Source organism: Lithobates pipiens, unplaced genomic scaffold, assembly GCF_037356315.1.
Source record: "Lithobates pipiens isolate NorthernLeopardFrog02 unplaced genomic scaffold, aLitPip1_a1.2 Scaffold_18, whole genome shotgun sequence".
Taxonomy (NCBI): Eukaryota; Metazoa; Chordata; class Amphibia; order Anura; family Ranidae; genus Lithobates; species Lithobates pipiens.
Window position 1 is genome coordinate 124,421,627 of NW_027507758.1, and position 26,266 is coordinate 124,447,892.

General features: G+C 43.1%; 1 protein-coding gene across 5 annotated transcripts in view; it reads right to left on the reverse strand.

Moving 5' to 3' along the window:
- USP34 (ubiquitin specific peptidase 34) overlaps positions 1–26,266 on the reverse strand; it is a 305,275-nt gene that overhangs the window by 13,860 nt on the left and 265,149 nt on the right. For all 5 annotated transcript variants that reach the window (XM_077486073.1, XM_077486072.1, XM_077486074.1 and 2 more), the window contains 9 exons: positions 24,540–25,174; positions 21,225–21,382; positions 18,287–18,365; positions 16,400–16,526; positions 15,760–15,867; positions 12,432–12,536; positions 8,456–8,580; positions 1,255–1,378; positions 97–176 (listed from right to left, as the gene is read on the reverse strand). In XM_077486073.1, coding sequence (XP_077342199.1) covers positions 97–176; positions 1,255–1,378; positions 8,456–8,580; positions 12,432–12,536; positions 15,760–15,867; positions 16,400–16,526; positions 18,287–18,365; positions 21,225–21,382; positions 24,540–25,174 — 1,541 coding nt within the window. The remainder of the gene's footprint in view (positions 1–96; positions 177–1,254; positions 1,379–8,455; positions 8,581–12,431; positions 12,537–15,759; positions 15,868–16,399; positions 16,527–18,286; positions 18,366–21,224; positions 21,383–24,539; positions 25,175–26,266) is intronic.

Below are 26,266 nucleotides of genomic sequence, written 5' to 3' on the forward strand. Positions count from 1 at the left end.
GAGCTTCTTCAGGCTACTGTTTTCCCCATATAACAAAATGTGTCTTCAAAAATGTGCATTTTAAGACTGACTTGTTCATGCACCACATTATCATACCTGTGTTTGGCATAATTCTGTCCAGAGTTTAGGAAATAATGCCAGATGTAATGAGAGCCCTTCATATGCAATTAGGATACCTGCAAAGAAAGTAAAGAAGTGAGCCTGAACTTGAAGATAACAATATGCATGCTTTCATGATTGATCAAAAACTATATCAGCCTCTTGGGTACCCATGACAAATTTCTCAAGGTCTGGGCCACTTGGCATGCCTACAAACTCACAATTATGGATCATGCATTGCTACCCTACAGTTGCCCTTGTGTTACCCAGGAACTCTGGTTGCAGCCTGGTCCACTGTCCTCCTCTTTACGCCTTTTTCCTCCACTTCCCTCTTCCATTTTACTGTTCCTTGCCTTAGCCTCTGTTTTTTTTTTAGAAATGCTAATTTTCTCTATATTGGAAATACAACACCTAAAATTTGCCCCTCTAGGCTGCCACTGACGCTTAGGATAGTAGCTTAGAATAGTAGCTTTTTTGCATCAGTTATAGGCTCAAGGCTTGTTTGGATACCCTCTACATACTCTTGTTCTACACTTAAAACTGAACCCAGTATTCTGGATTTCATTTATATGGTATGTACTTGTTATGCTGTGAGCCAAGTACACTGTGCCTTTTATCCTATGTACTTTTGTCCGGGGTTTTGTGCTGCTCCATCAGATACAATAGTTGCATTTAAAACAGTAGAGCCTCCACTCCTAAAGGACAACTGTACATTTGTATTAAATTAATCCCCCCCATCCTTTTGAGTGCAACGTGCCCAGTAAAGGACAACCGGGTCTGATTGGCTGGATTCACGCAATGTCCTTCTTGCGCATGCGTACGGGAGCCAGTGGCCACGGCAGCGGCCTTATAGAAATCATGCCCTTTCTTCAGTGCGTAAGAGCCGATTATATGGGCACAAGCATATATGGTAACTATCTCCTAAACCGTGCAGGTTTAGGAGATATTTCCAGTACCTACAGGCTAAGCTTACCTGTAGGCAAAAGTGGTTGTACAGAGTTTACAACCACTTTAAATTATATTTGTCCAAGAAATGAACTGAACATCATAAGAGTCATGCCCACAGACAAGAAATACATATTACATGAAGGACCTCACGTCTGTACTGATGACCTACTTAAACTACTACATGTCTATTTTATAAGATTTACTTACTCAGCTTTATCAGAGCTTCTGTAAACTTTTCACAATTGATTGCTACACGGCAAAGGAGATGAATAAACTGGTGATATGAAGACAAGTAATCTAGCAGCATGCGGTCATACACATCATCTTTACCCTAAAAAAAAAAAAAAAAAGTAAGGAGCAACAATTAAAACAGGTTTATGGTTAGAACCACAAATAGATGATAATTCTGGGAATTCTTCATGCTTAGAAAGAAAGATGCAACTTGTAAGAAGTTAGATTTCTCCTAACATCTTCCAAGCCCCACATCATCTACTGAGATCAGCTGGTGACAAACGCAGAAAGGACAGTTGGGTTTCTGAGAGGCTGGCAGAAGAGATTGCGAGTATTGTTAGATGGTGAAAGAAAGGAAATAGTCATCTAGGATAAACCTGGGAACCAGTTTAAAATAATGGGAACTATTTTATCTTTAGCTTCTACTATGTCCTCAATGTAGTCAGTATTGGTCAGCCTCTAATTCTATATATTTTCTACAGCCTAAATTCATATCTTTAGTCAAAGAAAAGGATGCATTATTTTATATTACTGTTACTAAAAACCATTTTTCCAAAGTGACGTTACATAATATATTGTACATGTTGCATCAACTTTACATAACTTGACAACTGAGTTTTTCTTATGCGAATCCAGCTAGATCTTGCATCAAATAACCTTGCACAGTCCTTACCGCACATGGGTGGATCTCTTATGTTGTGGCGGAATGTAACCTACTCAGGTTATCCTAGAGTATATGGCTTGGGTGGTCTTTCTAGGGTGTTCCGGGGTGTTTATCAGGATGTAATATTCAGGTGCGGGGTTAACATGGGTTAGTTCACTGTGTTAAGTAGTGGTTCACTTGCTGGAGTGGTGTGATATTGTCTCGTGGGAGTCTGTGTGTAGAGACACTTTGGGGGCTTCTGTCAAGAAAATGGAGCTCATGTGTCATCAATCGTTCGACGATACATAAGGTGTTATGCTGGGGGGAGGGATGTTTAATCTAGGGGAAGATGTAGGAAAAAAAGGGGGGCTAGACAAGAAAGGGGGAATCAGAGGAATATAGAGTGGTGTGGGTGTCAGCTGGTGGTCTAAGTGGGGGTGGAGGGGTTGTGGCGTGTATCCGTGCGGGTGGTCTTGTCGTGAAAACCTTTTTCATCTTATTTATAGTTCTGTGTCCCTGGTTTATTCCTCTTTTCATCCAGTTAGATTGATGTATCACTTAAAATTTGGTGCATAACTGTGCAAAGCTATAACTTTCACACAAACCAATCAATATACACTTATTGGGATTTAATTTCACCAAAAACATGTAGCAGAATACATTTTGGCCTAAGGTCCCATTCACACTTGTACCCCAAAGTGATACAAGTCACACCACATGTTTCCCAATGATAACTATTCATATCGGTGTGACTTCAAATCACAGTGACTTCAAAGTAGTTCATGCACTGTTTTGGTCTGACTTTCATGCGACCTGAGATGCACAGACCTCAATGTAAACTCCACAAAAGTAAATTAAATTTATCGTTAATCACACTGTCACACCCCCACCCCCCCCAAAAAAAAGGAAAAAAAAAGAAGGACCAAAAACCTTAATTTTAGACGAACGCTCCCGCCGTTTGCCTGCTCCATTGCATGACAGCTCTTAAATGGCTAAAGGGTGACGTCACTGACCGAGAGCATGCTGGGTCGGTGATGTCACAAGGAGCCCTTTAGCTATTTAGGAGCTGTCAAACGGGTGGTTCAGGACGGGGTGGCTGATTTACCCCCCTCCCCCCATGGCGTGCGGGGCAGCATGCTCAGATGAGGGTCTGGTATGGGATTTTGGGAGGACCCCACGCCATTTTCTAAAAATGTTGGTGTGGACCCAAAATGTTGGTGTGGACCCATTGGTTAAGGATGTGAAGGCCAGCTTCCTGACCCACTCATTAACAACCAGCACATAATTCAAATCGGTCAATTAATTTTCAACCAATTCGATTGGATCTGAAAATGTGTAATTCGTTAGAAAATAAAAAAAATTAGTTTGGCTTAAATTGTTTTCTAACGACTTTATGGAGCACAAACAAAACTATCATACTGATCAAAGCCAAAGTCACACTCATGCAAAGTTACAATGGAAATTGCATTATTTTTAAGTGTGAAAAAACTCTATACGTATGAAAAAATTTGATTTTTTTTATTGGACACGTTTTATAGCAGTAAATAGAAAATTGGGGTTTTCAAAATGTATACACTTTAGTTCATAGCACAAAAAATGTAAAACCCAACGGTGATCAAATACCACCAAATGAAAGCTCTAATTGTGGGGAAAAAAGGATATCAATTTTGTTTGAATACAGCGTTGCAGAACCACACAATTACCAGTTAAAATAGCACAGTGTGAAATAGCAAAAAAACGGCCTGGTCATGTAGAGAACATGCTCGCATTGAAGCCACCAAAGTGCAGTGCCAAGCGGTTTGGCGCAGCGTGTTTTTAATAGTTGCGCCTGCTGTACTTTTTGCATGTCCGGCAACCAATTTAAATAAATAGGTTGCCAAAAACGCACAGTGCGCTCTCTGGTGTGAACCAGTCCTCAATATTTACCGCTTGCCAACCGTATAACCTAGATATACAGCAGCTTGGCTGCGACAGATCACATACCTAATACCTGATCTGACACTTCTGGGTAGGGGAAGTTTGCTTATGCGCCTCCAGCAACCCAGCCCTTCTGTAATTAAACACAGCAAATATCACTCACCGGCCAATGGATTACTGCCAGCACCCCGGGATCATCATGAATTTACACAGGACAGGGCTCTGCCTATGTAAACAAGGCAGAGCCCTGTCCTGTCAACAGGGAAGTAAGGAATAGTAAAATCTATATTACTAGGAATTATTCTATTTTTATACTATTACTTTCCCTAGTGAAAGCCCTACACAATACGCAAACACTGGCTAGGCACACATGTAACCCCTTCCCAGCAAGTGTCATTAGTACAGTGACAGTGCATATTTTTAGCACTGACCACTGCATTTGTGTCACTGGTTCACAAAAAGCGTCAGTGTCCAACTGTCTGACACAATATCGCAGTCTTGCTATAAAAAAAAAAATTCCAGTATATATGCCATAGTTTGTAGACACTAACTTTTGCGCAAACCACCAAAAATATGTAGCAGAATACTTTTTGCACTAAATGTATCAAGAAATTTTTTTTAAAAAATTTTATTGGATATGTTTTATAGCAGAAAGTAAAAAATAGTTTTGGGTTTAAAAATAAAAATAAAAAAAAATAATAAAAAAAAATAGTCTTCTTTTGTTTACAACGCAAAAAAATAAAAAATGCAGGGTAATCAAATACCAAAGAAAGCTCTATTTGTGGGTGAAAAAAGGACACATTTTATTTGGGTAAAGTGTCGCATGACTGCACAATTGTCAAAGTAACACAGTGGACTTTAGCAAAAAATGGCCTGGTCAGGAAGATGAGGCAAATCTTCCAAAGGTCAAGTGGTTAAAGAATATAAACAATACCCAGAACAAGCAAACAGCCTTGATTTTTACTTTATAATTAAACAAGGGGTATACCAAAAACTGGGCGCTATTAAGGGGAGGTAGAGGTTTGGCTATTTAAGTATAAGTATTAGAAATGACCCGCATGGCATATTAGGACTATTGCCACATTGCAGTTTCAGATTTCATTTCTAAAAAGATTCTTAAACTGAACTCCAGGTGAAATTTGGTAGCTGCGATTAGGACCAAGCGATATGGGTCACAAAGAACAGTGTACAGTGAATTCAACTTTACAAGCATTTTATCGCAGTTAATCATAAAAAGTGCAGCGCTGATTTCCCTTACAACTTAAACGCATGTGAAAACTCAACTCCTTTCATAAAATCATACAATACAGTAACTAAAACAGTTTCCTGAACTCAAACTCTGCGTGGTTTCTTTAAACAAATGTCCTCATTTCCCAAAGACTCAATCCAACCTGCTTTCTTGCAAAATGAGTTCACCATCAGCAATTATGCTTATAATGGTCATCTTCATACATGTGCAGGCACCACCATCAAATGGGCCCTCACCTGAAGTTCAGGACCTTATTTATTATTTATGATCAAATACGCTTGTGCCCTATACAGCAGCGGTCCCCAACCTTTTTTGGTGCCAGGGACCGGTATTGTGTGGCCAATTCTTCCAGGGACATGGGGGGGCAGCAGAGTTTGTGTCGTGGATGGGGGAAGGTTGTGGTTGGTGGCTAGGTGATATTGTTGCCACTCACTGATATGATTTTAACAGAAATTTCTGTGCAGTCAAACCTCATTGCTAATAATCTGTATTTACAGATCATTTGCAACGAGGTTTGAGCGCACAGAGACTCCTATGGAAAAGCCATCAGTAAGACTATCACTGCACAGAGCACAATAGATCACCAGGCTCCTGCATCCATTCATCTCTCCTCACCTTGCACCTGGGAGAAAGTGGGTTTTTCCAAATCCTGTGTTTGTTGTGCCCCGGGGCATCAGGAGGAGAACCACCGCCCCGGGACACAACACACACATACAGGTCTCCCGCTGCCAACCAACAAAAGGCAGAGCCTGGGCAGCCATACAAGCGACCGCCAATAGAGATCCAGCAGCCATCAACGCCATGTGCTACATGCTATACAGGATGAATAATAGACATCCAGCTTATTCAGACCTCAAATGGAATAATCCTCGTTTTATAGTACTTTTACTTTAAAAGGAAAAAAAAAGGGTTTTAACCCCCGGTTCACACTGCCGCGACTTGTTATGCAACTTGAGAGTTTAAAGTCGCATGACAAGTGGCGCCCCATTAACGGCAATGGAACCGGTGAGACTCAAGATGCTCCGACTCAGAAAAAGGTTCCTGCACTATTTTGGTGCAACTTCAACACAACTTGCATTGACTTCTGTTAAAGTTATATGCAAGCCATGATGAAGTCACACAGGGATGTCGGATTCGCAGCCGTGGCAATGTAAACAAGGGCTTACAATTTAAAACTGATAATTCATCACATAAATCCAACAGGCTACTACGCACATTTATTATAAACAAGGCATTCAAAACATTTCCCAAATATTAGAATTCCTTTAATGGAAGACACACATTGGTTCGGGACATCTGAGAGGGATCAGACAACCAAGATGCAGGAGACCAAGCCAGACCAATGTATGTACAGAGATTTTACAGCAGAATTCTACAGAAATTCCAGGTGGCCGAGTGGAGGAGGGAATGGAAATAGCAGCCTTAAAGGGCATGTGACCTGGTATATCAAAGAACACTGTGTTGGTATCCCGTATACCGATTGAAACCAGAAGGTGGAAGGATATGAGCGAAGAAAAAGCCGAATGGTACATGCATGTATATTTAAAGGGGACTCATGTTCATAATGGCCATGCAGCGAGGGCTTGGTCATTAATTCCAGGTGAGAACACATCTGTAAAAGGTGCAGCACCACAAGTGGTGGAAAAGGTCAAGGTGGTTAAAAGCTTTGAAGGAATTATAATATATGGGAAATGTTTTGAATGCCTTGTTTATATTTATAGTAAATGTCACTGTGATTGTTGAACGAATGTGACAAATCATCCGTTTTAAACGTTAAAACTATTTAGAGACATTTCTTATATAGTCGGGTTGAGGAAGAGAGGTGAAGGTTACCTTAAAGCGGAGCTTCAGCCCCCCCCCCCCCCCATGGAAAAATGTATAAGTCAGCAGCTACAAATACTGTAGCTGATGACTTTTAATATGGGGACACTTGCCTGCCTAGGGATCCCATGATTTCGGCACCCCAGACGATTTTTCATTCGGCTCTCGGGTGCTGCCACCGCCATTCCTTCTAAAGATAAACTGGCAGTGAAGCCTCAAGGCTTCACAGCTAGTTCTCTACTGCGCATGTGCAAAGTGTGCTGCGCTTTGTGAATGGCCTGGCGGCGGGGGAAAGAAGACTGGGCCGACCTGTCAAAACCAAATACCCACTCCCCCTAAAAGGTGCCAAATGTGGCAGTGGAGGTGGAAAAGTAGCAAAGAAGAGCTTCCCCTTTTGGGTGGAACTCTGCTTCCCCCACTGGGCACTTTTACCCCCTTCCTGCCAAGGCCAATTTTTAGCTTTCAGCGCTTTTTTTTTTCCACACAAAGTCCCATTATTCATCCTGTATAGGACACAAGTGTATTTGGCCATACATAACATATAAGGTCCTGCATTTCAGGTGAGGGCACATCTGACGGTGGTGGCTGTACATGTATGAAGATAACCATTATAAGCACAACTGCTGGTGATTAAATCATTTCACATAAAGGCCCATTGGACTGATTGAGTCTTTAAGAAATCAGGGCATTTGTTTAAAAAAAACACACAGAATTTGATTTCAAGAGTCTTTGATTGTTTTGGTTAAAATACTGTATTGCATGATTTTATGAAAGGAGTTGAGTTTTCACATGCTTTTTATGAATTAAAATAGTTTGAGCCACGCTTATATGAGAGTGTGGCTAGGTACCAGTAGCTGCAAAAGCTTTAATATATCTAGGTTTTATAGCCTCACAAGTTTTTTTTTCACATCTTATCTGTAATTTATTAAATATCTGGCAACATGAAATTCAAATATGAATGACTATTTTATAAAGTTTTTTATTTATTTTTTATTTACATGTCATATAAAGTACATTTCTCTGAAAATGGAGTTTAAATTAAAACTCCAGAAGTTGGTGCACACCACTGTAAGGCACCTTTGTTCATCACTAGTATTATGTAGAGATTTGCATCTCTTGGTGTGCACAACAAATGTTTCCTAATTCGGATATAATAAAAGCTCACATTCTAGCACACCTCTCAGTCCCAAAATGAGGGCTGAAAGGTACAGGTTCAGTGTTATTTTCCTTTAGGACTAGGGAAAAAAAGCTGAAAGAATGCCTAATAGTAACTATACCTAGCATTCCTCAGCATCCCCAAGTGCCTATAGTGATATCAGTGCTGATTTTTACAAACTGTAAATTGACAGTTGGCAACCTTACTGCCTAAATTGATGCATCGCAATGGGGAATTGTAAATAATAGGACTACGTTTTGTCCCCCTAAAGATTTCACAGTACATCACTATATGACAGACAGGATACCATTACATGGTTTTGTGTTTCTTGGCGGCCAGGACAGTGTGGGGGACATTTTTGCATTTTTGAGCTCATCTATATTATACTCACCTTGCTGGATTCGACCATTGTAGGCAAGAGGCACATGTTAAGTTCTGGACGAGGGGGGCGAATATTGCTTTTTCCTCCGATGAGTTTCATGTTTTCACGGCATGGAAAGTATGGACCAAGAGACACTGGGGGGGAAAAAAAAAACAATTAAAATAAACGGGTAACAAACCAGGGCAATTCAATCTAGGCATATGGAAAGCAAAGAATAGTGTTCTGCATTTCAAAACAGCCACCATCTACCATCAACTGAATCCCCCTACTGGTAAGACCACCCATTATATTAAAGTAGAAAAGGATGAGCTCAGGCATGTTCGCATGGACCACGTGCAGAGCCCGCCAGGAAGTCGGCGCAGCGCTGTGCTAATCACAGGCAGTGAGACATTGCCCCGATGTGCGGTTGCAGAGACTGGGCAATGTCTCACTGCCTGTAATTAGCGCAGCGTTGTGCCGACTTCCTGGCGGGCTCTGCACGTGGTCCAAGCAAACACACCTTAGCTCATCCCTATTAAGCATGTGGGACCAATGTTTATTCCTACAGAAAGAGGTAGAGATATGCAGATAATCTGATCAGCCCAGGACAGGGGAGCTCAATCTTTTGGAAGTGATTTGGTAACCAGTTAGGGACCACAATAAACTATGGGGTTTTACCACCCCTCAAACTACAAATTTAAATGAGCCCTTACTGTCCTGAGTCCCCTATAAGGCTACTTTCACACTGCAGTTTACCCACACAGCGGGTACAACGCAGTGCACCTGCAACTTTCCTGTGCTTTGACATAGACTTCTATTACATTTTGCAGGTGTGGTGCACTTTCAGAAAGTGCACCATACCTGCAGGATATAATAAAAGCCTATGGCTAAGTGCAGCTAATCCACAGGAAAGCCGAATGTGCACTGCCCCTGTCGATCAGTGTGAAAGCAGACTGATAATCCCCCCCTTTTTTTTTGCAAATATACCCATTGCAAAAGTGCAGTGTATGTGATGTTTAATACATTGACCTTTTCCTATTCCAGCTTCTGCTGGCATCGCTCTACAGGCTGCTATAAAGGTCCCAGGTGAAGCGCACTTGGTATGACTTCGCTTGCGACAGGGGTTGGTGCTCCATGTACTCTGATGGCAGGTCGGCAAACCATTAATGGCGATCTAGGCTTGCTGATCCGCCGTCCCAGAGCATGGGCATGTACTTCCCTGGTTTAAGGTCGCAGGCCACATCAGAGGGCTCTGTGGGCCACAGGTTGAGCACCCTTGGCCTAGGACTCACATGTTACTAGAGGACGACCGATATATCGGCCGATATTTGGCGTTTTTTAATTAATCGGCATCGGCCGATTGTGCCATTAAAAAAGGCCGACGATATATTCAGTGCGACTTGCAAATGACTTCAGTAAAGTCAATGCAAGTTGCCTGAAGACAGCAGTGAAGCAACTTGAAAAACGCCCCAGTGGGAAAGGTGTTTAACTGTTAGATTTTATGAGATGAAGGGGAAAAAAAAAATAAAAAATAATCGGCCTAACATATCGGGCCAAAAAAATCGGCATCATATATCGGCCATCAGCCGTGGCAATTTCTAAATATCGGTATCGGCATCGGCCAGAGAAAAACCCATATCGGTCGACCTCTACAGGTAACCGAATATATATTTGGTAATAGAGTAAAAACCTGTGCATGCCAAGTGGACATGGAAGCACTTTTATTTACTACAACACATCGTGGGAGATTTATTTACAAATTTTACGTGCGAGTGACCAATTTGCAAAACCTTACGTCACGACTAGAGCAAAACAAATATTCATACTAATCTTCTGTGTGGTTACATTCTTGAGGTTGGTTAAAGAGGAAGTAAACCCTGATGAGTTTACTTCTTCTTTCATTCCCTGCAAAGGCTAAGCATAATGGACCACTATGCATCACTATGCAGTCCCATCAGCGCCCCCCCACCAGCGCCCCCCCCCATCAGCACCCCGTCCCACCAGCGCCCCGTCCCACCAGCGCCCCGTCCCACCAGCGCCCCGTCCCACCAGCGCCCCGTCCCACCAGCGCCCCGTCCCACCAGCGCCCCGTCCCACCAGCGCCCCGTCCCACCAGCGCAGTCCCACCAGCGCAGTCCCACCAGCGCAGTCCCACCAGCGCAGTCCCATGGTTATCGGCATTCCTTTCTTCACACGCTGTCACAGCTTGAGGAGAGTTGGTAACCGGCAGGTTTGACAGGGGACACTTGCATAGATAATCAAGGCCCTGATCATCAGCGTCCCCTCAACAGAGCAGTCCCATCAGCGCCGCGCACTCCCATAAGCGCCCCCCCCCCTCATCAGCGCACTCCCATAAGCGCCCCCCCCCCCCATCAGCGCACTCCCATAAGCGCCCCCCCTCCATCAGCGCACTCCCATAAGCGCTCCCCCCATCAGCGCCCCCCCCCCTCATCAGCGCACTCCCATAAGCGCCCCCTCATCAGCGCACTCCCATAAGCGCCCCCTCATCAGCGCACTCCCATAAGCGCCCCCTCATCAGCGCACTCCCATAAGCGCCCCCTCATCAGCGCACTCCCATAAGCGCCCCCTCATCAGCGCACTCCCATAAGCGCCCCCTCATCAGCGCACTCCCATAAGCGCCCCCTCATCAGCGCACTCCCATAAGCGCCCCCTCATCAGCACACTCCCATAAGCGCCCCCTCATCAGCACACTCCCATAAGCGCCCCCTCATCAGCACACTCCCATAAGCGCCCCCTCATCAGCACACTCCCATAAGCGCCCCCTCATCAGCACACTCCCATAAGCGCCCCCTCATCAGCGCAGTCCCATAAGCGCCCCCTCATCAGCGCAGTCCCATTAGCGCCCCCTCATCAGCGCAGTCCCATTAGCGCCCCCTCATCAGCGCAGTCCCATTAGCGCCCCCTCATCAGCGCAGTCCCATTAGCGCCCCCTCATCAGCGCAGTCCCATTAGCGCCCCCTCATCAGCGCAGTCCCATTAGCGCCCCCTCATCAGCGCAGTCCCATTAGCGCCCCCTCATCAGCGCAGTCCCATTAGCGCCCCCTCATCAGCGCAGTCCCATTAGCGCCCCCTCATCAGCGCAGTCCCATTAGCGCCCCCTCATCAGCGCAGTCCCATTAGCGCCCCCTCATCAGCGCAGTCCCATTAGCGCCCCCTCATCAGCGCAGTCCCATTAGCGCCCCCTCATCAGCGCAGTCCCATTAGCGCCCCCTCATCAGCGCAGTCCCATTAGCGCCCCCTCATCAGCGCAGTCCCATTAGCGCCCCCTCATCAGCGCAGTCCCATTAGCGCCCCCTCATCAGCGCAGTCCCATTAGCGCCCATCAGTGCCACCTCATCAAAGCCTCATCAGCGCACATCAGAAAAATACTTAATTGCTAAATTTGTTTTTTTTTTGTTCAAAAATGTGGGTGTTTTTTTCTTTTAAGCAAGAAAAAAAATCAAAAAAAAAAATCTGGTGATTAAAAACCAGTAGAAAGCGGTAAAAAAAAAAAAAGATAAAAAAAATTCACATGGGTGCAGTGTTGCATGATGGCATATTTGTTATTCAAAGTGCAACAGCGCTGAAAGCTGAAAACTGGCCTGGGCAGGAAGATAGTGAAAGTGCCCTGTATTGAGGTGGTTTCATAAAAAAAATTAAAAAGCCTTTACATTTTTTTTTTATTTTTTTTTTTAACAGAGTGGATGTGTCTGGAAGAATAGTTTGCAGTGAGGTTGAAAAATAATAATCCTAGGAGGAACAAAATGTTCTTAAATTGCACAATACAAATTATATGATATAAACATATAACAAATGCCACATCTCTATATATAATCTAGCACCTTGAAACATAGTACTAACTATGTTTCAAGGCACTGGGAAGAATACAAAATAAATATAGATCATTAACAGATGTTAATAAAGCTGAGGATCATCTTTAAAAGATTTAACATTTTTACGCTGAATGCCTCTTTCCTGTTTAAATCATTTACTAAAAAACACTTACTTGGGATGTTGCTATGATGGTATGTACAATGGTTGTGCTGTAAAAACGGAACAAGCGTGTGCAAAAAATCATGAGGACTCAGCAGCACAAGTTCTTTTAGGACATCTAAAAATGATACAGAAGTAACTTGTTACAATTCTGTGAAAATTGCACACAATTACAGTCAATGTCAAAATACCAGGGTTCGTCAAAAAAGTTTCCACACTTTTTTTTTTTTTTAAACTCTTTTTGGAAAGTCTTTGAAGACCCCTAATAGAAAAAACAAAAACAAAAAACATAGTCCACATAGTCCACATCTAAATGCGGTTAACATTTCAAATGATAAGTGATTAAACACAACAACATTATACCATTAAATGCCTGGGTGAATGCCCATACAAGCAAGTAACTACTGCCCGCTTAAAAGCACATAGGAGCTTGCGCATGAACATACATACGAGTATATAAACCAGTGTTTCTCAACAATAGTCCTCAAGACGCCCAAACAGGTCATGTTTTCAGGATTTCCCTTAGATGAAATGGCTGTCTGTCTATCAAAGTGCCCGGACAAGGGGGAGGGGCTGCATGCGATGACTCACAGCGGGGAACACACAGCTATTGAAATTAAAGCTGTGATTTTCCCGGTGCAATGAGGACACAAGCTGCAATACTGGGAACGCTGGCTGCACGCACTGGGGACGCTGGCTGGTTGCATTTATCTCCCGTGCCATGTCCCCAGTCTCTGACCATCTCCTTTCCATGTCCCCAGTCTCTGACCATCTCCTTTCCATGTCCCCAGTCTCTGACCATCTCCCGTAGCATGTCCCCAGTCTCTGACCATCTCCCGTAGCATGTCCCCAGTCTCTGACCATCTCCCGTACCATGTCCCCAGTCTCTGACCATCTCCCGTACCATGTCCCCAGTCTCTGACCATCTCCCGTACCATGTCCCCAGTCTCTGACCATCTCCCGTACCATGTCCCCAGTCTCTGACCATCTCCCGTACCATGTCCCCAGTCTCTGACCATCTCCCGTACCACGTCCCCAGTCTCTGACCATCTCCCGTACCACGTCCCCAGTCTCTGACCATCTCCCGTACCATGTCCCCAGTCTCTGACCATCTCCCGTACCATGTCCCCAGTCTCTGACCATCTCCCGAACCATGTCCCCAGTCTCTGACCATCTCCCGAACCATGTCCCCAGTCTCTGACCATCTCCCGAACCATGTCCCCAGTCTCTGACCATCTCCCGAACCATGTCCCCAGTCTCTGACCATCTCCCGTACCATGTCCCCAGTCTCTGACCATCTCCCGTACCATGTCCCCAGTCTCTGACCATCTCCCGTACCATGTCCCCAGTCTCTGACCATCTCCCGTACCATGTCCCCAGTCTCTGACCATCTCCCGTACCATGTCCCCAGTCTCTGACCATCTCCCGTACCATGTCCCCAGTCTCTGACCATCTCCCGTACCATGTCCCCAGTCTCTGACCATCTCCCGTACCATGTCCCCAGTCTCTGACCATCTCCCGTACCATGTCCCCAGTCTCTGACCATCTCCCGTACCATGTCCCCAGTCTCTGACCATCTCCCGTACCATGTCCCCAGTCTCTGACCATCTCCCGTATCATGTCCCCAGTCTCTGACCATCTCCCGTATCATGTCCCCAGTCTCTGACCATCTCCCGTATCATGTCCCCAGTCTCTGACCATCTCCAGTACCATCTCTCCAGTCTCTGACCATCTCCTGTATTATGTCCCCAGTTGCTGAGCATCTTCTGTATAAAAATATATTTTTTTAAATAAGTTTCAGTATCGGTTTTCGGCCTAGTGCATTTTTAATTTTCGGTATCGGCGCCAAAAAACCCATTTGGTGCACCCCTAATAAACAGGGCTACAAACAACTACTAAACTGCAGTGAGCAGTACTGGCCCCTAACCACTGATCACTATCATTTTACTGAACACACTGTTTTGAATCAGAAAGTTACCAGTAACATGAGCAATATGTTAAAGCAGAAAAATCCCCTAAACATCTGACCCATCTTCCAAGTTATTACAGACTATGCAAACACTGATATATTAGATAGATAAGCCAAACCAGCCAAAGCCACAAGACTCTTACATTTCCTATGATGAAACATTTATTCCCAGCTGACAGGTAGCTTCAACAGGGGCCATGTGTTTTGGACATCAATCCCTTTTCTTTTCTTTTTTTAAACTATTAAAAATAAAACGTATAGACTATAAACTTAAAAGGGGATGTAGAGGCTTGCGTTTTTTCACCTTAATGCATCCTATGCATTAAGGTGAAAAAACACCTGGCAGTCACCGGCCCCCTAGCTCCCAGTTTTACTTACCTGAACCTCTTCATTCAGTCGGTGGGGACGCACTCTCTCTCTCCACGGGCTCCCGACTCTTGATTGGATAGATTGATAGCAGTGCAAACATTGGCCCCCGCTTCTGTCAATCAAATCCAATGTTGCGGGTGCTGGGGCCAAGTCCTGCATTCAGCCTCTGCGGACACGGAATGCTGGAATTGGGAGCACGCTTGCAAGGTAATCCCCCAGGAGAGCACTTCTCCCACGGGGTTATCTGATTCGGGAAGGAGGCGCGAGAGCCACTGGGGGACACCAGAAGAGTAAGTTCAGGGCCACTCTGTGCAAAATGAGTTGCACTGTGGAGGCAAGTATGATAGGTTTGTTATTTTTAAAAATATTACCCTTACAATCACTTTAAAAAATGTCTGGTGAACCTTGAAAGATACAAAATGAGACAAATGTATACATTTCTGGGATTAAAGTGGATGAAACCCCATTCATAAAAATTTGAGCTGGGCACATATCTGCCGGGTTTTCGATCTCTCTTCAAAGCCCTAGGTCCGGTGGCTTTCTCCTGCTCCATTCTTCTGTTATCAGCATAACTTCTGACAAGTTCTCTGACTGAATTTTGTGTCGGGGTTGGTGCTATCAATATATTAGCAGATCTATTCACAACATAGCGCTGCATTGTTTCTTGCTTTTTCTGCCAATGTGGAGAGAGTGTACCTTTCCTCTAGGCAGCTGTCTTAGTGTATGGCAAGAATCTAAACCCACAGGTGAATCAGGACATGCACTTTGTAAACAGTATATAAAGTTGAAGACTGCAGATATACTTGTAAAACTTATGTAGGAGTATTTGTTTAATCTCTGTGTATCATCTGAGGCCGTTCACTTCAGAGTATATGTGAGGGTTTACATCCACTTTAAGGAAGTCTTCAGTTTCGTTATCTACTGTTAAATGCCCCTTCCCTCTGGATCCAACCTTGTGATTCGTTTACATTTTGTAACTAAACGGCATATAGAAATGGTTTACCTATGCAGGCATTTCGCAGTTCTGGAGGACTGTAGGAATTTAACAAGGTTAAGAGTTTGTGAGCAAATTCAATGCGTTCCTGCCACTGAATCAGGGCCTGCTTTACATCTGTGAAAACAAAAGAAATCAGAATCTGTGAATGAAATACAAACAAGCTGGATGTGCTCACCATGATATATGCAGCTTCACATACACCAGTGGTTCTCAACTCCTGTCCTAACAGGCCAGATTTTAAGTATTACCTTGTGGAGATGCAAACTAGAATACTGCAATCACTGAGCAGCTAATGATATCATCTGTGATGTATTTCAGTTATCTTGCAAACCTGGCCTGTTAGTGGGTCTTGAGTAAGGATGAGCTCAGGCACGTTCGCAACCGCACGTGCAGAGCGCGCCAGGAAGTTGGCATTGTACAGAGCTCATCACAAGCAGCAGTGAGATATTTTCCTTATACGTGGCTGCAGAGATCGGGAAACGTCTAACTGCCTGTGATCAGCGCTGTGCAGTGCTGACTTCCTGGTGGGCTCATCCTTAGTTCTGAGGACAGGAGTTGAGAACCACTGACATACACTATACATATTCTATTTGGAACAAAACCCTCCCACACATAGTATATAAAGTTCATAAGAGTCCCGTCCCACCTTTTCTCTGTAGATAAGGACGTGTGGACTTGAGGACAGACAGGAATATGGACAAAAGCTCCACTAAGTCTCCAGTCACGTGGCAGGCTGTAGCTTCATGGTACATCATATGCAAAGTGTTAAAAGACTGTGAATACAAAATATTTCTAGTCAAATACTTCATTACAAATGGTAACATTTACAGAAGGAAAACAATGTATGGAGTGTTTATTGTTCTGGTGACAAATGTAAAAGGTTATCATTTCCCATCAGCTTTTGTTTTGGTGACAGTGGCACCGCCACCAGGAGTGATGGGAAAAAAAGACCAAGTGGCTCAATCAGTTATTTTTATTTTTTCGTTTTTTTGTTTAAGTATAGAAGTTAAGATTGTGCCAAGTATATTTGAATCAACCTACTGATTACTTGCTTTTTCTGCTGGAAGCCATAGCATAAACTACTCTTTTAGCTAATCTTATAATTAATTTGCAATGAACTACCCCTCCTACTACAAAGGGTAAATCTACCTAGCAGAGACCACAATAAAAACTTTGCAAGAGTTAAATTCCTCCCTACTCTAGCCAAGCTCCCACCACTACACACTAGAAATGCTTAGTAAAATCCATATAGTCTATTTCTTTTGTTCAAAAACAAACTGGTGCCACGATTGCTTTAAAGAAAAAGATTCACTCAAAAGGGGAAGCACCGCTTGTTTGCCATCCCCTCTTACTCTGCTACATTTGGCAACTTTCAGGGGGAGCGGGTACCTGGTTTTGACATGTACCCGCTCCCACATCTGGCTGAGTTTGCCATGGCAAACTCAGCTGGAAGTTCAGCCCCTCTCCTCCTTTCCCCACTGTCAGGCCATTCACAAAGCGCAGCATGCTTCACGCATGTGCAGTAGGGAATCAGCTGTGAAGCTGCATGGCTTTACTGTCAGATTCCCTTAGCAGAGATGGTAATGACAGCACCCAAGAGCTAACAGAAAAATCGGCTCGGGTGAAGACACAGCAGGGATCATGGACAGGTAACTGTCCTATTAGATGTCAGCAGCTACAGTATTTGTAACTGCTGACTTATAATTTTTTCTGAAGGTGTCTTGGGCTCCGCTTTAAGCAAAGCGACATCCATGCACATATTTATATACAAATATAATTAAAATTGTTGGATGGCTGGCTATTTTAAAGCGACATTAAGTTTTTTTATTTTAACAAAAGTTTGTACCTACTTGCTCTGTGCAGTGGTTTTGCACAGAGCAGCCTGAGTCTTCCTCTTCTTGGGTCCACCGTTGGCCCTCCTAGCCCTTCCCTCCTGTCAGGTTCCCCCACAGCAAACTGCTTGCTGTGGGGGAACCTGACAGGAGGGAAGGGCTAGGAGGGCCAAAGAGGCACGCTTTCAACCCATGGCTCCGTGTGTCCATTCACACATGGAGCTGTGGCTCAGCCACGCCCCCTCCATCTCCCAACTGGCTCACTGGCTGTGAGTGCCAACCGTGGGAGTCAATGGCTCCTGCCAGAAGCCAATCAGGAGTGCAAGTCCCCTGAGATGCAAGGCTCTCGTGGACATCGGTGGATCAAGAGGGGACTCAGATAAGTATAAGGGGGGGGGGGGGGGGGGCTGCTGCACACAGGTTTATGCATGAAGGTAAAGAAAAAAAAAAAGAAAAAAAACTTGTGCCTTTACAACCACTAAGTCTATACTTCGTTTTACAGTTTCCGCACTAAAAGCCCATTCCCACCACTGAGTTGCGGCATAGCGCGTAATAGGTGTTGGTGCACTTTCCTGTAGAGGAAATGGGTCCTAAATGTACACAATACAAATGTTAACATTTATTAAATGCAAAATATATAAAATATAATAACCACCAAAAACATTGCATTTGCATTTCTAGGAAAACAAATTATGACTCACCTCAGTCATTAAGATCAATCCTCTGTTGAATACAACAAGAAGTCTGTCTTCATCGGATTCCAACAATATTCTAAAGGCACTGCAAGACAGGTAAAGCCATGGCAGATCACTTAAGGGTCGTACACACAAGAAGATTATCAGACAAATGATCGTTCGTTTTTGCATGCTAGTCTCATATCAAAAATGAGGTTATTAAAATTTACGAAAATTCTCATATGACAGAATACAACTTCGGAAGTGATGTATTTTCGGACATAAACTGTTCCGATTAAAAGAAAATGGAAAAAAATGTTTTTTGCCTACTTATTTTAGATGAACTGTTGTAATTGGCTCTCGAAAGCTGTGTACAAAATCAGATTATGATAAGGTCGCTTAGAAAGCAGTATTTTTCGTGCGATTTTCTGGTCGTGGTACTGGGCTTTACAAATAGGTTTCTTCCAGACCGCATTTACCCATGTATTCCTCACATTAAAGTGGATGTAAACCCACTCCCATCCTTTCTAAACTACTGCAATATTGGTCATCTAGGAGGATATACATGCCTTCTGCATGTATACTTATCTGTCAAATGTCTCCCCTCTGTCTGAGACCCGAAAAACTTCAGATTTTGTGGGTGGGTCTGTTTTCAAGGGCTCGGTGGGTGGAGTCGTGATGTCAGTAGACTCCCCGCCCACCTCTATACTCCCCTTATCATCATGCATTCTCCTGTGCATTTCTTACACTGAACTTCTGCTGATCACTAACATCCAGTCAAAACCCAGAAAAGTAACCACATGACTTCAGCATGCCCAAACATGCTGAGGTGCGGAACAGTCAATCCTTGGAGAGCAGCAGAAGAAAGGAGTGGGAGGGAATTAAAAAATAATGCATGTCTCTTAGGCTAGTGCACAAGATATGTAAATCACCTGTCACTCACAGCAAGGGGGAGGATTTGACAAAGTATTTCTCTGTCAAGATTTATCTCACTGAACAATAAAAAAAGAATTGCTCACAGCTGGATTAACTCTCTGTGGCAAGACGGCTACAGCGCGGACGATAACTGCCGGGAGGGCGTCCCTGGACGTCATCCTGTTTACTATCTCTCTGCACGCCGCCGCAGGCACGCATCGGGGGAAGTTCTGTGTTGGCCGTGTCCCTTGGGCCCATCCAATCACAGATCATGCTAAATGGCCAATCACAGCGGCCATTTAGCACTCGATCGGCGTGTCCAATGGGAGGTGATCTCATATGTAAACACATGAGATAATCTCTCATCGCCGGCTCTCCCTCCTCACACAGAGACAGCGTGTGAGGAGGGAGAGCTTCCGTGCTGCAGCTGCAGTGAGAAGTGAAACACACACACACACACACACACACACACACACACACACACACACACCTGTCCCCAGTGCCACCTGTCGAGGCCACCTGTCCCCAGTGCCACATATTAGTGCCACCTGTCCCCAGTGCCACATCAGTGTCACAAGTCATCAGTGCCACATATTAGTTCCATCTGTCATCGGTGTCACGTGTCATCAGTGCCACGTATTAGTGCCATCGGTCATCAGTGTCACGTGCCATCAGTGCCACGTGTCACTGTCCTGGTGCTCCAGGGCCATCAAAAGAGTAATAGGTAGTCAACAAGTTAGATGTGTAATTTATGCTCCTAGAACACGTGATGGTGCTCCCTGCATTTTGGGCCTCTCCAAGTGGCTAGGCTGTGAAAAAGTCCCACACTTGTGGTATCGTAATACTCAGGAGGCACAGAAGAATGTATTTTGGGACATTATTTATGGTATACACATGTCGAGTGAGAGAAATCACCTGTTACAATGTCAATTTTGTGGAAAAAAAAAAAATCTTCATATTGCAAAGAATTGTGGGAAAAAAATACAACACCAAAAACCTCACTATGCCTCTTACTAAATACCTTGGAATGTCTACTTTCCAAAAAGGGGGTCATTTAGGGGGTATTTGTACTTTCCTGGTCTGTTCGGGTCGCAAAAAATGAGATAGGCCACCAGTACATCAGGTGTGATCAATTTTTTCAAAATGTTCGGTCTTTTTCATTTATAGAGCAAAAAAACAAAACAAAAAACAAAACAAACAAAAAAACCCAGAGGTGATCAAATGCCACCAAAGAAAGCTATATTTGAATGAAAAAAAGGACAAACATTTTATTTGGGTACAGTATTACATGACTGAGTAATTGTCATTCAAAATGTGAGCACCAAAAGATGAAAATTTGTCAAAATCTGGTCACAAGGGGGGTTTAAGTGCCCAGTTGTCAAGTTGTTAAAGTCTTTTTTTTTTTCTTTGACGACGACAAACATGTCTCACACTACTGCTCTGTGCAGTGAATTTGCACAGGAAAGCCCAGATCCTCCTCTTCTTGGGTCCCTTCCCTCCTGTCGAGTGCCCCCACAGCAAGCAGCCTGATATGGGGGCACCCAAGCCGAGGCCGTGCGTCCATTTGCACATGGAGCCGCTCTGTTTCAGCCAATCAGGAGGGAGAGTTCTTGACGGCCAAGGCACTCATGCACATTGCTGGATCAACATGGGGCTCAGGCATAGAATGCATCAAGATAAAAAACATAAAAAACCTTCTGCCTTTATAACCACTTTAAAGCACACTTGGAGTATGCAGGGCAAAGTAACAGATTTTTACGAAAAACTGTGGAGGGGCAAAAAAAAAAAAAAAAAGGGGTACGCTGTGTGCTGCTGGGGAGGAGGAGAAGGTTAGAAGGTTAAAGTGAACTTGTTGGTTTACCCTATATTACCAAAGCTCAGGTTGACTTTAAATAATCTAATCAACACCAAAAATACAAAAAAAACTGTAAAACTGTCACATAAAAAAACCACAGCAAGAGCCACTCACATTGCAACTGGAAAATATTAGGATATCAGCAATGTTATTGTGCCTCCAATAACACTGATAATATTGTTCACTGTCTCTTACCTTATTAAAGTTGTCCAGCAGGAGCGGCCATCCAAACAACGCAAGTAACAGCTTATTGTAGTTTTCTTAAACTGTTTGATATCTTCCAGCTCCTCCTCTCTCATGTCTGGTCTCTGAGCTACAAAGAGCTGCATGAGATTAAACAGCTCTTCTACAGCCTGCACAAGCAAACACAATATTCAATTGCAAACTTTCCTTTACATTTTGTCTATGATTGCAGAAAATTAACTCTTAGACTCCTTGCACAGTAGCGTATTTTTATAAGCTCAAATAAAAAAAATAAAAAACAGGCTGGATAAAAAAAATGCTGATAATAGCAATTTTGTGCCGGCTTGTAGTAGCATTTTAGAAGCTTTGAGGAGTATTAGCATTTTATTACCATCTTTACAGTACATGAATTTTTTGTTAGAGACAAGAGGTTATAGGAATACAGTTGCTAGTGCTGTACCCCTATATATCAAAACCTACAAGGTTTGTTTGGAATATATGGACTCTCTCGGTACTAGGTAGTAGATATCAAACGTAGCAAAGAAAAATATACAAAAGTTTAACAACCACCAAGAAATATACATACAAAATATTTAAAACATATCCACCGCAACTAAACAATTTCTATCGGGTTTCCCCGTAGGATTTATGTTGAGAAGCGGTGTGACGAAATTCCTCTACCGGTTTTGTGGTAAACCACTTCTTCAGGAGGGGGATCAACGAAGTAGATCGTATAATAGTATACAATAAAATAAGAACAAAAAACAAAGCAAAATATATAATATGTTAACGATGTAAATTTACACTCAATTATCAATTGGTGAGTCGGTCCCCTTTTTTATAATTGAGTGTAAATTTACATTGTTAACATTCTATATTTTGCTTTGTTTTTTGTTCTTATTTTATTGTATACCATTATACTATCTACTTCGTAGATCCCCCTCCTAAAGAAGCAGGTTACCGTCAAACCAGTAGAGGAATTTCGTCACACCGCTTCTCAACATAAATCCTACGGGGAAACCTGATCGAAATTGTTTAGTTGCTAGGGATATGTTTTACATTTTTTTAATGTATATGTGTATGTATATTTCTTGGCGTTATTATACTTTTGTATATTTTTCTTTACTACGTTTGATTGATATCTACTACCTAGTACCGAGATAGTCCATATATTCCAAACAAACCTTGTAGGTTTGTATATAAGGGGTACAGCATTAGCAACTGTCCCAGTATTCCTATAACCTCTTGTCTCTAAAAACTATTGATCTGGATGATGGTACTTTTATCTATCGTGTGATTAAATTTTATTTGAGGGTATACTCACTTTATTGCCATTTGCCAGCAGTTTCTGTTGGGAAAAATGCTCCCAAAAACTCCACAAAAGCAACCTTTCAGCTCCTAAACACTGAAGCTTGAGAAATGCTTCTAGCATAAAATAGTGTGCATGGAGACATATATAAATACTATTGGCTTCTAGGAGCAAAAAAAAAAAAGAAAAAGTTCATAATAGCTTAAAAAAACGCTAGTGTGCATGAAGCCTTAAATGCAAGGGGTGAAGGTATCTGGTATCAGCTTCAGTTTTTGAAGCGGCTGACTTTTCATGAATAGAAAAATGATTGGAGCTTCTCATTTAAGTGCCTCTGTCACCAGGAAAGTGTAGGGGCAGACACTGTTGATCACCTTTTGAAAATTCTAGTTGCCGGGTTGTGTCTGCCAAGTCCCAGAACAAAGTCAAAGTCCCAGAACAAGCATTATGTATATTAGTGTCAGAACAACATCTCTCTATACCAGTCCTGGGACAGCAGTCAAACATTATTATAGTACAACTAAGGCATTTTTTTGTTTGTTTTGGATAGAGTAGAAATGGATTAGAACACCTGTCAGATTTAATTGCCGTCTTTTCCCCCGGAGAATTACCCCATTTTGTCCCGTTTTATCCTTGAAAGTAAAAGCAAAAACCCCACATTTTGGGTCGTCCCCAGAAAAGTAATAGAAGGGAAATTTTCCAATGGGGACACTAGTTCTGGTGACCTGGGAGTCCCCAAGGAATTTCCCCTCACTTCCAGTTTTGGTTATGGGACAGGAAGCTTAGGTAAACCTCCCCATTTGGACACAGATGGCAAAAAAATAAACTGACATGGGTTTTAACCCTCCATTACTCTATCCAAAAACGAAAAAAAAAAGAAAAAGTTTTGCCTATAGTTCTACTTTAAAGCAAAACATCAACTTCAAAAGATACAGATTAGAAAAAAATATTTGCTGCAGATGGTCAAGTTAGCAACACACAGAAGTTGTGCTCTGCATAGACTCAATAAGTAAGACACAGAGGTAAATCAGACCGTTTCCCTTTTCATGCACACACTGAGCAGAGATTAATTAGGAAGTTTCAGAATAGCTTGATTTTTCTTATAGAGAGAACAGTATAGCCCATAGAAATGGTTAGGCTGAATGTACATTAAGCCATTTTCTTTCCTGCAACCAAGGGTTAAAATAAAGAGAATCGCTTGTCATCGTCAGAATACAATGATTACTGTTGGCGGCAGTAATCGCACCATAAAGAAAAACAAAAAAAAAAAACCCTGAAGGCTGGTTTTTCTGAAGTGGAACAATAGGTTGACTTCACTACAAGCAGTCCATCCATAGGTAGATCGAAATTCAGCGGGTTTCTGCTCAACCAGACAAATTTGACCGATCGATGTCCAGTTTAAAGTGGAGGTACACCACCCCTGCAAAAATTAAAATCCAGCAGCTAGAATGACTGCAGCTGCTGACTTAATATTAGGACATATACCTGTCCTGGAGTCCAGCAATGTCGGTACCACAGCTGATGTTTCCATCAGCTTTTTGGTGCTGCAGCCGCCATTTCCGGTCAGGGAACCCCATAGTGAAGCATTACGGCTTCACGCCGGGTCCCTACTGCGCATGTGCGAGGCACTGCTGCACTCTCCTCCTGGACCAGTGGTATCCGCTCCCCCTGCCAAATGTGACACCGGAGGAGGGGAGGAGACAAATGAGTGGAAGTTCCACTTTTTGGGTGGAACACCGCTTTAAGACCGAGATTTAATTTTGTGATACATTATGCTAGCTGCAGAGAAATTGGTTAATTAAGGAGTAAGGATTGCTACAGATATTAAAGAAAACAATGGCACTTTAAATACACATTAACCCCAAACACAATTTCTTTAAAAAGGTTCACTGTGCTCTGAGGTCCTAAGTGGTTTTCAATTAAGGTCAATTAGCTTGTGGAATATGTTTGCATGAAAAGATCCCTTCTGTTCTAAATACTGTCCTTTCACAATAATCAAACATCAAGCTTTTCTCTCTTACCGCAGGGTACTGACTGGCATGCGGCGTTAGGTTTTTAAAGGCCCACTGAATGTTCTGATGTGAGGCAAGTTGACGGGTGAAGGCAGGAGACTGTTCACAACACATCCGAAGAATGCCGTAATAAGCTGGCAGCATGCCACGATTAAAAAGCACCACGTCTTGGTCATCATGATCAGCCAAGATATAGTTAAAGGCAATATTCTTGGTCACCACAGGATTCTGAACAATAAGGCGCACATTCTCCGGACAGTCAACACAGACATTGTACCAAAAGGAAAGCAGCGCTTGCTTGTTGTGGTTTGTGGCTATGGCTGGCTCAGACAACTTGGGCTGGAAGAGGTTCCACAGGTCCATGAAATATGTGGAGAACATAAGTTTTTCAGTTTTGGAAATCAAACAATAAGTCATGAAGCTAAAATAGGGCACCAGCTTGGTGGTACCATGAACAGCAGCATCAACATAGAGTTTTGCTCTAGAAAGAAGGCCCAAGAGGACATTGTACACCTGGTGTAGTACCACTGTGGTTTCTGGGCTGAGGGGCAGGTCACGTGTGGGAATGTGAAGAGAACGCGTGGATCTAAACATCTGACGAAAGGAGTTGCTTGGAATTAGTGACACCAGCAGGTAGGCTGCAGCTGTAACATAATAAAAAGTGTTAATTATCTTCAAAGGTTTCAAAGCTGAAAACCAAAAAGATTGCTCATAAATACAACCCTACTGACAGCACAACTTTAAGGCATAGGAAAGCATAAGTAATAATGAGAACTTCTGTTAGAATAACTAGGGCTGTAGTGATATCAGATTTTTAATGGCGAGTATGACGAGAATCCTTTCGGTCAAGCACTCGTCAAGTACCAATACCTTTGGAGTGCGATTTGAGCCCACGCAAAATGAATGGGCTCAAATCGCACTGCAAAGAACTGGATGCGCTGTGAACAGGAATGTGATGCGATTCCTGTCTGAAGAGCATGCAGATTCCTGGGTTCACACAGGAGCGGTGCGGGAAACCGCATGCAATTCAGACAGGAATTGCATCACATTGCTGTTCAAATGCGATTTGAGCCCATTCATTTTGTATGGCCTCAAAATCGCACTGAAAAGTTATCAGTTTTGAGTATCAGAGTATTTGCACATGTACAAGTGCAAATACTCGGTACCTGTGCAACCCTAATAATGCATTTAAGCAACTCAATTTCCATTTAACAACCACACTAAATTGCATTTTGAAAATTAAAAAAAAACAGCTTCATATTAAGATACTTAAAAAGTCATTCAACATAAAGCGTGCTGTGATTTTCTTAAAACCCAAGTAAACTTTCAGTTGAATCAACTATGTAGATTTCAGATGCATTAAAACAAATGTCGTGCAAAGTTTTACCCCTACGTTTCTTTAGAAAGCAGCCGACTGAGCAGAAAATCCTTCCTCTGCTGCAGCGACCCCTTGATCTGTGTGTGGAAGCCGTGGCTCTGTAGTGGTCCAACACAACCTCTGCTCAGTCAGAAGCAGAGCTCTCCAATCAGCAGGGAAATATGAGCTTTTCTGATTGTAGCACTAAGACCCCTTTCACACTGGGACGGGGTCAGCGGTAAAACGCCAATTTCACGTCGCTATTCTTCGTATTATGCTCTCAAAAGTGCTGACGTGTGCAAAGGTGCTTCTTTAAAGAAGTTGGTAGCTTACCAAACAATTTGGATTCCAAATTACAGGGATCATAAAAGGCATAATA